The following is a 15,400-nucleotide window of genomic DNA, read 5'->3' as shown; positions in this document are numbered from 1 at the left end:
TGTCAATGCACTTAAAATTGTATAGAAAACGTCATTAATTATGAGTAATAAATAATTCGTTACTCGTTACTTGCAAGCATGACTAGCGAGCATGCCTGCGTGGAATAATTGTGTGAAAAATTTTTATGGAGTTATATTGCTAGCCTTTCATTTGATAGATTTCTATTTGCCTGCACGTGCCTAGAGATTTTCGCCTACGAATTGCTAGCTCAACTCGCGTTATTAGGCATGCAAGTCAGTGACGACCAGCTGAAAGCGTCTTTCTATATATTGTTATGCATCTTTTTCGAACGAGGGGGAAAGCATTTCAGTGTAAATACTGGGTGAGTGCATTAGGTGAACCCATCGGTCGCCATCATAATGCATCCTATCACTGGCAGTGATTGCTGGTCGAGTGGGCTATGGCTATGAGAGGTTGCCTCTGAGCGTATTCCTTGCGAGGCTTCGTCTCCGAACGGCGTATAGAGCTGTCGGTCGATAAAGCTAATACGTTTCCATAATTACTTTCGGCTAGCAAAATGAACCAGTGGCCACATGACAATTGCGAGACATTATTCAAGCTCATGAAAAAAACATGGACGAAGGTAGAAGACGCCGGCGCTCCTGGTGCGTCGTAAACGGCAGCTTTACAGCCAGGAGTTTCATTCCTATGGACGTAAAGCTCATTTATCTCTTTTTAGCAAGAGGGGGGGGGGGGGGATTTGGGAGGCGGTGTATTTTATCGCAGAGATGAAAAGCACGTATAAATAGCTCAAACTATACTAGCTACGTAATTACATTAGGAAGAGTGCAGTACATCGCATTGCACATCGGCATCCGGCAACTAATTAAAATATTGATGTAAAGTTACTTTCTCACTTTCTCATCACGATCATTGAAGTTGCCAGCACGGGTCCTCCTGTCCCTATCACCACAAAGGACATTTTACGTCAGGGTTCATAGGCTGCCCTCTACCGCAGGAGAAGGCCTCGATGAACGCCGCCTGGTTCGCCAGCGGCAGGTTGCACCGGAGAACCGCGAGTGAACGATCAGGCGGCGAGTTGTCGCGACTACACAGGGAATAGCACCAGGCGAAGAAGAACAGCCGATCTCCGAACACGTCTTTGAGCCCAGGCAGTCGCGATGGAGAGGACAGAGGCGCCCTTTGCCTTGAAGCGGTAGCGTAGGCCTCGTAAAGCGGCATCAAGCCCAGCGCTTCGAGAACCACGGGCAGAGATACCAGACCGCCACCACGAGCCGCGTCTCGAACCTGATTATGTCTGCGGTGATGCCACGTGGAGCTCTGTCGGAACGCGACAGCCTGCTTTTCCAGGCAGTGCACAACTTCCGAGAAGCCCCGCTTCGTGGAAGTGCTCCAGGCCTGCGAAGTTGCCACGCATTACGTTGGCTATACCTTTCGTCAGCTTCGGGCGTTATGCAAGCAACGAAGCTTGCAGCTGTGCGCAGTGCGCAGTGCATCTCCGAACAAACCATTTTCACGCAGTCTCCTAAGTTGCGAGGAGCGTCGCATTAAAGCCTTTCTCTGATGCATAGAGCGTTAGGTCAGTGTGTGCCCCCTGGCTCACCATGGACATCTACTGTTCAGTCATCCTGGGTCTGGCACTTAGGATCTTCACTTGAAAGCTAATTTTATGAAATGCAGAGTATGCCCCAAAATTTTCTTCAAAATATTGAACTTCCGCATATCAGAAGAATTCTGTTCATTCGACCGCGTGAACTATCTCCGGTAAAAAGCCAATTCATTTTGTTATTTCTGAATTGTTGGGCCACGCACTTCACGCGCCCATAAGCACATTGTAATTACTTCGTCGTTTGCCCTCGGACGCCAGTGAGCCAAACGCCTGTGATGACCATTCATGCAACTTTCGCATAGGACCTTCATTATCGTCAGGGCTGCATGGTCAAATGGTCAAATTGAAGAACGTATTTCATTGAAACTGCACGAAAATTACAACTTCTGTGTCGAACTTCGACAGCGAAGACTTTCCTGATCTCCTTTTTAAGAATATGTTTCGCGTGCGTGGAAATCAAAAACGTTTTTTTTTTATGAAACATTCGCCCAAGCCTGTATGATCTCATCTTACTCGCAGAAGTTTCTCCAGGCACTGGTGTGCAATATCCCGTGAAATCAGGCTTGAAACCGCACATAATTTCGTAAAACAGTGCTCCAACGAACATAAATTGCCTTGCTTACAAACGGGAATTCAAAATTTGTACGGGAACGTTTTAATTCCAAACTTGTAAAATAAAGTTGGAAAATTAGAACCATCCCAACTTTTATTGTTCGTTGGCCATTCATTACTCAGTTACAGTACACGTTACTGAAATAGCAATAAATGAGATGCGTAGAGGAAGCTGCCTCACCACATATCATCACAGCAGGCTCTAAAGGCAATGGCACTTCTTAGAGAAATTCGAAACATCTCATTCGCCGCTATCATTTACAAGAATTGGACACTAGCGTTTAGGTCAAAACATCTGTTCCCGCAAAAAGCGACGTTATAATATTGTTCTTTTTCATACTCTTCGTTAGCGCGGCAGCGAATCCTTACATCCACCCACCCAACACCCACAGTTTACTCACCTTATTTATCTTCGAAGAATTACTTGTGTCATCTGCGAACTTTGCCAGAACATGCAGAAGCCCTTGCGCGACAATGCGACCAAAGAAAGCGTGGTTGACCTCCTCGGTGCCTTCTGCGTCCAAAGCCGGTGCAGACGCAGCGCTGCCTGAAATGAATAGAGTATTTGCCTTCCGATTGTAGGCCATCATGGCGAAAACTTTCCGCGCATCGCTTGCGGAGACGTCGGTGAACATCGCTGTTGTCTGTGAGATGACGCTTTTAGCGTTGGCCCTGAGCCCGGTCCAATAAGCACTCAAGAAGGGGCTCCTGACGTCTGGGTAGCTTCCGTATAGCTCATTGAGCACATCCGTAGACTCCAGCGTGGGCGGGAAAATCAATCGAGTTTTCAGACGCTGAAATTCTGCTAGCATCACAGCAAGTGACGACCCACGAAGCCACAGCGACAAATTGGCAGCTCGCATCAAATGGCTCTTTATGTTGTGATACACACTGACCATTTTCCGAAGTGTCTTTCGCTTCACGTACGAGCGGAGGTAAGGGACAGTTAGTGCGTTACCGTAAATGTGCAACGTCATCTCGATGCAGTACCACTGCGTGTGCTGGCTTACAAGAGGAGCGACACCAGAAGCCGCCACAGCTTCGCGGATCAGCTGCCAGTTGATGAGAGTCCGCAATTCGACATCGTCAAGTTTCTCGATGACATTTTTCAGAAATGCCACCGCAGCTTCCGTAACGTAGACATGGGGAGGAAACGGGAAACCCTCGGCGACGTTGTTTCTAACGAAATACTTCCATTCTTCCTTGCTTTCTGAGTCGTTGCTGACAAGGTAAGCGAACTCGTCGAGACTGACAATAAATTCCCTGACTCCGCTTTTATTGTCTATGAGGTACTGGTTGTAGGCGGAGTAAACAACATCGTCCAGGTCGAAGATAGCAGAGGAAAGCGCTTCTGCTTTACCCGAGTCCATTCCAGCGTTTTGCAGCATTCCCTGAACGAGCTTCCTGTAACCCTCTCGGTCGGCGAACGCTCTCTGCGCCTTAAACCACAGTTTTATCGCCGCGGAAATCTCTAAAGATATAAGGTACCTGTGCCTCCACACTAAGCTGCCGTCGACGTCCATCTGGTAGAAAATAGGCAATCCTGCGACGAAGACTTGCTCCGCAATCTTGACCAGAGGGTTATAATCTGCGTCCTCTGCAAAGAGCATATTCGACTCCACGTAAGACCTGAGTGCTGGCAAGTTGTCCTCATGCCGAAGCACACGGGTCTTACACATATGAAGAAACGCGGAAGCCTTTTGGCTGGCCGTCTGGTGCCAACGCGGAGCTCTTTGCGCAAGGTGGTGGGCGACGATGGTTGCAACAACCGCGATGGCCACCTGACGCAAACTGGCCAGTTCTGAGCCAGCGGCACCCGTGCTCCCGCACACGTGCTTGTAGAAGTCGACGCACGGGCTTGTATTGACCGACCTGAAACGCTTGATGATGCGCGCCGTCTCCTCGCAGGCACTCGAGACGCAGCGCTGACCAGTCTCGTTGGCCGCTGCCTGGTGACTGAAGTGAGCGGAGCCGGTCATGTGGATAGCGATCAGCCACAAAAGACCCACCACTGAGGCGACGAACACGACGACCAGCAAATGGACGAAGCTGTGCGCGAGCTGAGGTTCGGTTCGTGTATCTCTCTTAGAGCTCCACTGTGCATCGTTCATCGCCTGGCCGCCGTTCTCTTTTGCGCTGAATGGCGCGCGTGAACATGATGGAGTTTAGCTGATGCGAATGTGGATAATCGTCGCGCAGGTAGAAAGAATGCGTAAATCACTAAATTTATTCCCACAATCAAGCGGTGCACAAAGAATAGAAAAAGCAAATGACTGAGAAAGATTACACACTAAGCGCACTCCACTTTATCTGATGACGATGATAATGTCACGGCTACCCCTTGCTCGCCTTATGTAAGGTGAGCGCCGCCTGGTGTTATCGCCGCCTTAGAGTTTCAGTATTCCTAATATATGTGCAGAAAAGCGAACTGGAGAGAGGCAACGATCACGAAACAAAAAAGACAGTGAACTTTAGTCATGGACATATATTATGGTGAGGCTACCAAAACAAATATGAAATAATATGCCTCTGCTCGTGCCACTAGGTATAACGGGCTTTTTAGTCATGGACAGTCAAAAGCAAGACTAGTTCTGTAGTCTTTGTTTAATCCACAGTTCAATCGGCTTTTCTGAACATACGTCTCGTACCAGTCAACTAGCGCAAACTAAAGTCTTGTTAGTCAATCGGAACTATATCAATGAGTGCTGAAATGAGAACAGTAAGTACCTTTCGGTAGACTGGCTTGAAAAAGCCTTGTTGGGCATTCGACGCCGTGAAGAAGGACGCCGGATGGACTACGTGAAAGGAATATCCAGGCTAAGACTGTTGTATGCAGTGTATGCGCAGTACAGTTTTGAAGTTTCTCTTGAAAGTCAGGGAAGGTCTGTGTCTTCGCCTAGACTTCGCAGAGGACGTTCCAGGCGAATGATTATATTGTTACGCCCTTAGCGTTGCGACCGAGACGTGCTAGTCGGTTCAGTACGCTAGGTACACGCGGCCAGCGGAAACGACACAGGTGCCACAAGACAAAGGTCGAACGGGCGCGCACACTTCTTCCTCTTCCTTCTTTCTACCTCCGTGCTCTGTTTGAGAACAAGTCCGCAACACTTCCCCCGTCGCAGGCGAAGCCCTCCGGGCGAGTCAATCGTCAGCACGAGGATGACAGGGTTTCAGACGCGCGACGTGGGCAAGCTCAGTTCGTGAAGAACGTCGGCCACTTTTGGTAAGGCGCGCAATCCGATAAGTGATGTCACTAATTGCCTCGAGGATAACATAGGGACCGATGTAATGCGCGAGCAGTTTCTGACTTAAGCTACGCTTCCTTAGTGGACGCCAAACCCAGACCATCTCGCCAGGGAGGTAGGCGACGTGGCGATGGTGGTCGTCGTAGCGGGATTTCGAGCGCTTTTGTGAGGCGAGAGTTCTCAGGCGGGCTGTCCGGCGGGCTTCTTCAGCCCGGCAGAGGATCTCAGCAATCCCAGGATCGTCGTCTGTGGAGAACGGGAGGATGGTGTCGAGAATGTGTCGAGGAGACCGGGCATAGAGGAGAAAGAATGGACTGTAACTTGTTTCCTGTTGGGCGGTATTGTATGCGTATGTTATAAATGGTAGCACAGAGTCCCAGTCCTTGTGGTCGGCGGCGACGTACATTGAAAGCATGTTGGTGAGTGTCCGGTTGGTTCGCTCGGTCAACCCATTTGTTTGCGGATGTACGGGGTAGAATGTCGGAAATGCGTTTGGCACAAACGAAGGAGTTCTTCGACAACATCAGCGGTGAACTGACGCCCTCGGTCGCTGATCAACACTCGGGGAGGCCCATGGCGCAGTATAACAAAGTGCAGTAGGAAGAGGGAGACTTGGTGTGCAGTAGCCGATGAAAGGGCTGTCGTCTCACAATAACGAGTGTGGTAATCAGTGCAGATGACGATCCAGCGGTTGCAAGAATGAGACTTGGGGAAAGGGTCCCAAGAGGTCTACCCCGACTTTCTCAAAAGGGGATCTTGGAGGCGTCACCGGATGAAGGAGACCAGGAAGAGTGCCGGCGGGGCGTTTATGACTCGCACACTGAGCACAGCTAGCCACATACTTCTCAGTGGTTTCACGCATTCACGGCCAGTAGAAACGTTCTTGGATGCGATAGAGCGTCCGCGCAGATCCCAGGTGTCCCGAAGTGAGGTCGTCGTGCATAACGCGCAAAACAGAGGAGCGTAGGCTGACGGGCACCACCAGAAGGTAGCGGAGACCAGTGGGAGAATAGTCCTTTTTGTACAAAAGACCACTCCGTGTACAATAGGGACTGGAAGCTGTAGGGTCCCCTGCAGCGGTAAAGAATGGTTGGAGATTCTTATCTTTCCTCTGCTCAGTGCGGAACGTACAGGTATCGGGGAATGGAGGTAAAACCGCAGCGATGTAATGATCAAAATTGTCGGCGTCACATTCCGTTGTGGGAAGCGGTAAACGTGAGAGACAGTCCGCGTCAGCATGCCGGCGTCCACTCTTGTACGAAACTGTGTAATCAAACTCTTGTAAACTGATTGCCCAGCGTGCAAGACGGCCAGATGGGTTACGGAGATTTATCAGCCAGCACAGGGAATGATGATCTGTGACCACTGTGAAGGGCCGCCCGTATAGATAACAGCGAAACAGCGATAACAGGTAGTGGTTGACCCACTACCAACGGGTGAGCCGCTACAATCGATGGGACGCCGCCGCTAAGCTCGCAAACGTGGTTTTCTTCCTAACACATACCGCTCTTGTTTGGTTCGAAAACCACGAAGACTCTCTTACCACCTGGGACCGTTTCGTTACCGAATTGCGCTAGTGCTTCGGCGACTGCCTTGCACGAAGGAAGCGAGCTGAACACACGCTTACGCACAGAGCTCAGCTACCTCGGGAAATATGTACAACTTACATAGAGGAGATCCTGAAGCTATGCAAAACAGCAAGCGCTAATATGACCGAGGAAGATAAAGTAGGACATCTTCTGAAGGGCATCGCAGATGATGTTTATAAATTTCTAATTGCCAAAGGTGACCTGAACGCCGTCTGTGATGTAATTCGGCATGTTCGCACATTCGAGACATTGAAGACTCGTCGCATAAAGCCAAAATTTGGGCGGCTTGCCAACGTTCCATCTGTGGCGAGCATTGAAGACAACTTCATGGACTTGTCGTCGACGATCCGGCAAATAGTTCGCGAGGAACTGCAGCGGTTTGAGCCCCCTGTACGGTCTCCATCATCTTTGCCCTCTCACGTTGTCGGCTCTCGAGGGCCTCCCTCCTTGTTCCCTTCGATTCCCGTTGTGAATTCTATCAATAAGACACACACGGACGCTTGCTCCAACAGCCCAACGCCAAGGTTCGATAGCACTGGTCACCCGCCTCGCTACGACTCGCGCCCGACTAATTTCTTGTCGCACTATGATCAGCACTATGAGTACCATCCTCAAACACCACCTGCTCGCTTTTTCCGGCGTCCAACCCGAAGACCTGAAGATGAGTTTCGCTACCCAGCACCTCCACCACAATGTTACGCCCTTAGCGTTGCGACCGAGACGTTCTAGTCTGTTCAGTACGCTAGGTACACACGGCCAGCGGAAACGACACAGGTGCCACAAGACAAAGGTCGAACGGGTGCGCACACTTCTTCCTCTTCCTTCTTTCTTCCTCCGTGCTCTGTTTGAGAACAAGTCCGTAACAATATATTCCAATGAATTTCTGGCATTGATGACTCAAAAAGGAAAACAGAGGAGTCTTTTTTTTATCATATCTGGGCCGTAGCCCATCAGATACCTATAGAGGATAAAGAGCCCAATCTGAACAGGGTCGTTCGACTCCTGCCGTGTGTACGGGCAGCCTCCGTAATGTATATGCCAACAAACCTGCTTTTTTATTACGTTTTATTTTTTGCCTTAAAACATGGCATTGTAAGACGAAAGCTTTACATATTCCCATTGGAACAAAAGCCACCGTCGGCGGCCACCACCCAATGAAATTGAGATTGGTAAGCAGGATTGTGAAGTCATCACCAGAAGGCCAATCAAACTGGTGTTAAATTCGAAATACCTTCTTGGACCATACGAAGTCATAGGTCAAAACTATTTGGACTGACGTAAAATTTTCTCAGACACTTTCTATAACAGTTGTAAATCAAACCAAGCAGTTAGGATTGAGAGATGGGCAAGTTACTCGCAGGCCCTGAAGCTGGCTGATCGAAGTTGAATGCAGGTAGACCTAGTGAATGCGTGATGCCGTCAGCAGTTGTGATAGTGATAGCTAAAAGTAAAAAATGAAAAGAAAAACTAATAGAACTGAAATCAAGCCAAGTGAAAACAACGAAAATTAACGAAGAGAAGTACGCGATTTCTCTTTCACAACACGCAGACAGTCTGAAGTGCTCCTGAACATTTTGTTTCCTTGCTGAAGTCATACTACACTTTGAGAATGTTTTTTACTCCCAATCATAGCTTACGCGCACAACAGAGCAATGACATCTTCCATATCCCTCCAATTAATCCAGTTAGGTTCCAGATACGGCAACGTTGTCCCCACAATCTTCCTTATCTCATCGTCTTGCCAATTTCAGTCTGTTGCCCTTAATTACCATCGGGTATCCTCCCCTCGCACTGAAGATTTTGCTAAAGGCTAAATGAAACGATAAATAAAATTGTCATGAGCGGGGATGCAACGCAATGCAGACAGCATACAATCGATGGTCGCTGACAGACTAATGCAGAGGACTCCAGGGAAGGAAGGCAAGCGTAGCTGGCACAAGGCAGGATTATTTGCAGTTGGTAAATGAGATGGGCATTTACCCTTAGTAGACGTAGTTGAGCTGATGATGGTGAGGAAAGAGAGTACAATACCTGTAGCTATACAGAGAGGAATAACGATTAAGCGAATATCGCGATATCTCGTAGCACCATGAACTGACACAGTGTTACCGTGATTTCTGAAGTCATCCTTTGAAATATGCACAGTAAATAAAAAGAAATTAGGGGGATACTTAGGCTCCGCCTTAAGGGTATGACGCGATAGTGTTCAGTGGGCACCTAAAATTAAACACACTCATCAGCATGCAGTAATAAAGTACGACCTTACCTAAATAGTAATACTACATGCCGTAATGTTCTGGGCATTTAATTAAAATTTCCGCATGAGATCATGTGGTTGTGACGTCATGACACTGTCGTCCAATCCCATTCTATGCTCACACCAACGGCCCCGACGCCGACTTTTCTGCCAAACGGGATTCTTCCGCGACTGCGCATTTTCCCGCAGAATAATAGCTTTACAAGCACTATAGGACACATATATGCAATGGATAGGCATGTGCAATATCGTAGCCTGGGTTTACCGAGCACATCGTTGGGCTGTATTCAACATTTGCCATTAGTGTCGCAAGCACGGAGCCAGATCTGGCGTACGAGTAATAATGACAACCCACTGCATAATTGTGTACTGGATTTCGCCTTCAGTCGTCCCCTCCATTAATTCAGTAATTTCCTACTTCCTCCCCGGGTCATAGCTAAATGGATTTCTAGATCGAACTATTCACAAGAATTTTATCAGGTCTTTTAAAGGGGCTCTAAACAACCATAGCGATACAGTTTCCCTATGCCTAGTATGTGAAAGAATGTCGATGTAAGATAACCTTCCCGCAAGAATTTTTGAAATGCGACATTTGGAAGCAGAGTTATTTGCAATCAAAATTTGAATATCTGCGCCTTCGCAACTTTCCTCCTCCCTTCAGTTTTTTAGCACGCGCAAAGGCTGGCCCTCCTCCACGGGTCTCGCCCACTGACACGTCACAACTGACGCATCTGCGCTTTTACTTTTTTTGCTTAGAGCCGCACGCCGCAACTTCCGTTTTGGCGCGCTTGCTTGCCGACGCGCCGCCGGGGGCCTCTTGTCGTCTGCTTCATCGTCATCGCCCTTCGGCACAACTCGAGAGTTTTGTTGCCACGCTATACATCCCTGGCGTTGACCTCACCTTCGATTTTGTGTTACGTCGTGTACGCGACGGGTGCAGGACAGTTCTGGGATAGACTGGCCACACTCTTGAGTTCACGAAGGCAGTTATCAAAGCGCTGAATTGTTCTTTTGACGGGACCTGAGCGGGAGGTTGTTACATTGTGCAGTTCCTGGCTGCGAAGGTGTTGCTAGTGACGGCAGGAAAAATGTTCAGCATAAAGTGCTTCAAAACGCCAACCTCCGGAAACAGTGGTTACAGCTAATCGGATAGCCAGCATCGGTGAAGAAAGCGTTTATCTACGTTTGTTTTACCCGGATGTGGTTCGCGATTTGGGGATCCCAACAAGACTGCGTCTGCGTGAAGGAGCGGTACCAACGCTGTTTCTTCCAACATTGCCGGTGTAAAATGAAGATTTTGACAATATTAGCGTTAGACGCGTTATCACAGTACAGTGTGGATTGTTTTTTTTAACTCAGGCGATCTTGCTCGGAGTTGTGGCATGCATAAGCAAGATTTGTCATAATCACTGTGAATTACACTGCACAAAATAAACCAATGGCGTACTTACGATGGGATTTTGGCATTTTTTACGGTTACGCTAGTCGACCCCACGCACCAATGAGCATATAAGCCGTATACTATCGTCGTCAGGGTTCAGCAGCGGATTCTTCAATGGCGTGCACTTATGGGGGTCGAGTCCCATTTCGGTACTCAGTCGCCGAAGTTGCTTTTTGAGCTCGGGGTCCGTAATATCCGTACCGCAGCAAGGGTATGAGATGTTAGCGAACGTCTAGAAATTCAGAATCGAGATCGCAGACAGCGGTCTTCCGAGCGTTGCGGAGGGAGACTCTCCGTGCACCTTGCTCGAACCTTGAAACCTTGGTGTTTAGGCTCCTCTTGCGTTTGACTTTACGATGCCCCTTCGTGAGAGATAACGATCGATTCCAAAGAAGAATAAAGGGGGGGGGGGGGGATGAGGAGAAGGGGACTGGGTAGTTGTGCGCTGTGGTGTAGTTTGTCAGCCGCGGTTCGGCGTCAGCTGACTGCGGGGAAACGGTGAATGCGCGCGCTGACAAGAAGTAAACAAACTCTGTTCGGTTCCCGATTATTATCGCAGCATGACTCCCGTCTTGTAGACTTCTTTTTTTTCTTTTACGCCTTATGGTGTTTGGGCAGAGCGCACACTGAAATGTCGCGCGGATGGAGCCACGTCCATGTTCACCAACCGAGGCGGCCAGGAAAAAACACGTGAAAACCGAGATGGCGGTTGATAAAATAACGAAGAAAGAGAAAAAAGGAGGGACAACGTCAGCAATGAAGAGATGGAAACAGAAAAAAAAAGTGCCAAGAGGCTTTACCCTTCAGCAGGAGGGGGGGATCGCGAATGAAACGTTATCACTCTCGTGAACTGGCTTAGTCGCTCAAATTTGTGCCGCTTTATCACTAAGCGATCAGCTGCCGATCGGAAGTGTAAGTGTTGGTTTTGACAGGAGCATAGACAGGAGTTATACACAACTAGATTTTTCCTGCGGAAAGGGGGGGGGGGGGAGATAAACCGCTACAAGGGAAGAAGACTTCTCCATATGGCTCACGACTACAATAAGAGCAGGAGCCTTCTCTAGTTCATAACGGGAAATAATTTGCACGGGTTCTTATAATATGCCTTGTGGCAAGCTTGCGTAATAAAAAAAAAAAACAGCACGCGCCCAGTAGTGCAACGATCGAGTGACACAGTTCGGAGCAATGTTACAAGTGGCTCACAAATGCACATTTATTTTTGTCCTAGCTTTTCCAGGAACAGCGGGTGCAGATCATCAGCCAGCTGGATGGAATGGAAGTGGACCTCGCAGGAGATGGGCGTTGCGACTCCCCGGGCTACAGCGCCAAGTACTGCACGTACAATGTTGTTATCATTCAGACTGACCATATTCTACAATGGGAACAGGTAAGAATAGGAGAGGTAAGGCAATGCTGCGATACGAAAATTGGCAAGCTGCAATTCATATTAACTGTGTGAAGTCTTCTGCAGTGCCCAATAGCGCGAGCATGGGGCCTGGCCTCAACTTAACGAGTCTCAGTGCAGTCTTCAACAAAAGGCGACAATTTCTGTATATTATTAGGAAAAATTATTTTCAACCTCACCAAGAGTGCCCTTGGCAAGTGCTGCTTGCATGTCTATACATAAGAAGAATCAAATTAATCATTATATAATACAAACAACTGAATTACAAAATGTTTCATCGTTGCAAACCATTGGGGAAGAGGTACATTTGCTGACATATATTATTATGTAATGAGTTTTTAATTTCATCTACCTAAGAACCGCCACCCAGCTATCCGGACATATTGCAAGATCAGCAAATTGCCCATACAGCACTACTTTGATGCCTGGCACATTACTAAATATGCGTGCAGTTGCTTGCTTTATTAATTAGGGCGAACACATGGTAATAACATTATTCTATACTGCATTTAAGAAGTTGAAAGCTGTGAGCAGGTCGAAGGGCTGTGAAGCAATAGAACCATGGGCCCAGACAATTACAGGTCATGTTTACTATGTTGCTGCCCTGGGCCAGGGTGATGGTGACCTGATCATCAGCATGTGGTGCAACCTGTTGAACCACATATGCGATAAGCATGATGGCCATGATAGACCATAGAGCAAATGCCTGCATGAGCTCCTTGCAAACAGGCAATGGATGCGCAGACGTAATCTGTTTTGTATAGGTTGTTTTTTTGTAAAGTTTTCACTTTGATATTGTTTGAAAGGTGCACGGCTCACATTTGTGGCATTTGTCAACCAATGATAAATTTAAGAGATGGGTAATGCAAATAGAACTTCACGGAAAAAGCTTTCTACACAGCTGCACATAACAGCAAGTACACATATGACATAGCCGAGAAAGAAACCCATAATGAAGTGAAGAAACAAAATAATGTAAATGTGAGTGCTGAGACTGCAAGATAAATGCTGGTTATACATGCCAGTATGGAACACAAATACAATGGGATTTTCCATACTGTCCTATACTGACAATTTTAAAGAAGACAAAGTGCAGCATGTTTGCTCGACATCTCTTAGATTTCTTTTCACAGTAATATAGTAGTACAAGAACTGGGGTCTTTTTATGAATATGATGCTAAAACTGTTTTCAGCTGCAATGCAGCAGCTGTAAGCAGGTTCAGCATCTACGATTGACTAGAATACACAACAACCCTGCAACTCATTGGCCAAATATTTATATATATTTTTATGTATATATTTTTAACAGATTCATGTGCAACTCCATTCTGAAGAACTCCCGGTTTTTTATTGAACTCAACAACTGTCTCCCAAAGCCCAAACATCTTCCCTTGAATCTTTTCACAACTTTGTCATCTGGTTAGCTCCCACATCAATTGCATACTCGGACGGTGTGATGCAAGTAAGGTAAGTTGAATGAAAGAGAAGACTAAGACATTATTTTTCATTCCAGTGCGACTATGTAGTCTAACTTTTCTGCATGGCATGTGCAAACAATAAATCCTTGCATGAAGCTTTTAATGTATGTAGGTACATAATATTGTCATTATAAAAGGAACAGAGGCCAAAAGAAATAGAACACAATGCGAAAAAGAAAGACAGAAGTTCATTTATAAAAGCTTGTGCTTCATTTGCTCCCTTTCCTTTTGCTCCTTTTGATTCTTCAACTTGCTAAGCAGCCCATTGGAACTTGCAATTAAGCAGATCACTTTTAGTTTGTGCTATGGAATAGCCCTGGAGGGCTGAAAAATTGCTTTGTGACCAATTTGAAGCATCTCAAAACAGTATTTCTCATGATGTGCTGAGGTCTAGAGAAAAAGAGTTGAAGTGTTTTTTTTTTTTTTTTTTTTTTTTAATGTGAGGAGGGAGAAGCTGCTGTGTTATTGGACGCATTTGGCGCCTTCTTTTTATGGGAGGTGGGCTTGACTTCAGTCTCCTTAGTGCAGTGCTTGATCTGGAGCTCTCATGTTATCAGGCCAGGTAAAACGAGACCCTACAATTGCGATTCACAGGAGTCGACCCTGACATCTGCCAAAAAAAAGTGCCCACCACGTAACTCAATCCCAGCTTCTGCATAAAGTAGGCACCCAATGCACCTTATGAGCCAGCTGTCACAATCCTGATAGTAAATGCACTGCTGTAAAATTAGCTGACCTTATCTTGTGTCTTTCTTTTCGAAACTTGGAACACTGCCATGCCAAAGGTAGTTATCATATATTTGGAGGAGACTGCAGTGCACACCTCTGACATTCAAGGATGCTTCATATAATATGGTAAAAACATATTTGATGGTAGCACTAGTCATTTTGTAATCCCCTTCCATGGAAAAAGTGAGACAGGAGGCTATAGACGTGCTGCACAGGCCACCCAAGGGTCCTTATTGAAACTCATTGCTGTTATATTAGAATGGGCAGATGTGATTAGATAAAGAACCGCGCACCAGGAATACATACAGACAGAAATGACATGAGCTGAGACACTGCAATGACACAAAGTTGAGGGCAAGCATCGAGGGCTGGCTGGAAAAACACCTCGTCTTTCTTTGTGCTCCTCATCTTAGTGCAGTCCCAAGACAAAGGTAGTTTTTAAAGAACTGGAAGTTATCAGCGTAAGTTTTCGACCCCTCTAGAACAGTCTCGAATTTCCTGAAGCTACTGTGTTGAAACTGATAAAATGCTCAAGGTTCACTTGATCACTTGGACTAATGATGATCGCTAGAATACAACAGCAGGGAGAACACGGGTGATCCACAATATGATGTTGTATAGCCCATGTAATACATTCATTTTGCTGCTTGAAGATTATTGCATCACATTCTCAATTTGATATAAAGGGCTGGATATAGAAGCTAAAACAGAAGCAATTTCTGCTGCAGTGGTGTGAATATAATGCATAATGGTTCCTTATAGTAGCCTCTACTTGGCATAATTTTGCTAGTAGGCAACAAGAAACACAATTTTTTCCAAAGTATGAGAAATTCATTCACATTTACCTTCTTTTTAGGTCACATCTGGCTGTTATTCACTTCAATGAAAATTCTTCTAAGCTCCGGGCACAGAAAAGAAAAGCAGAGGACCGCTGGAAAGTGAAAATGGCAAAATCAAGAAAAGAACATTTCAGTGCCACTCCAGTGAAAATGGAGCATACTTTTTGTAAGTAGAAACTTTGCTCTACTTATAATATTACACAAAAACTAAGTGAACTGTTGTAATCACGATGA

The 15,400-nt window shown here is 46.7% G+C and overlaps 1 protein-coding gene across 1 annotated transcript; it reads right to left on the bottom strand.

Moving 5' to 3' along the window:
- Positions 1 to 907: 907 nt before the first annotated feature.
- On the bottom strand, positions 908 to 4,162 carry LOC146184663 (neprilysin-1-like). Its single transcript, XM_084608596.1, has 2 exons — positions 2,585 to 4,162; positions 908 to 1,360 (listed from the first exon to the last, which is right to left on the bottom strand). Exons 1-2 carry the CDS (start codon positions 4,160 to 4,162, stop codon positions 908 to 910), a joined length of 2,031 nt encoding a protein of 676 aa, XP_084464722.1.
- Between the last annotated feature and the right edge of the window lie 11,238 nt (positions 4,163 to 15,400).

This window comes from Amblyomma maculatum, chromosome 7, assembly GCF_055883805.1.
Source record: "Amblyomma maculatum isolate TAMU_Amacu chromosome 7, ASM5588380v1, whole genome shotgun sequence".
Classification (NCBI taxonomy): domain Eukaryota; kingdom Metazoa; phylum Arthropoda; class Arachnida; order Ixodida; family Ixodidae; genus Amblyomma; species Amblyomma maculatum.
Note: the sequence above shows the minus strand (reverse complement) of the source record. Positions and strands in the feature narration are given on the sequence as shown.

Coding starts and splice junctions, on each gene's coding strand:
- LOC146184663 (XM_084608596.1), bottom strand. CDS start 4,162: ATGACCGGCTCCGCTCACTTCAGTCACCAGGCAGCGGCCAACGAGACT. Junction 1,361..2,584: donor ATTCTTCGAAGATAAATAAG/GTGAGTAAACTG, acceptor GCAACTTCGCAG/GCCTGGAGCACTTCCACGAA.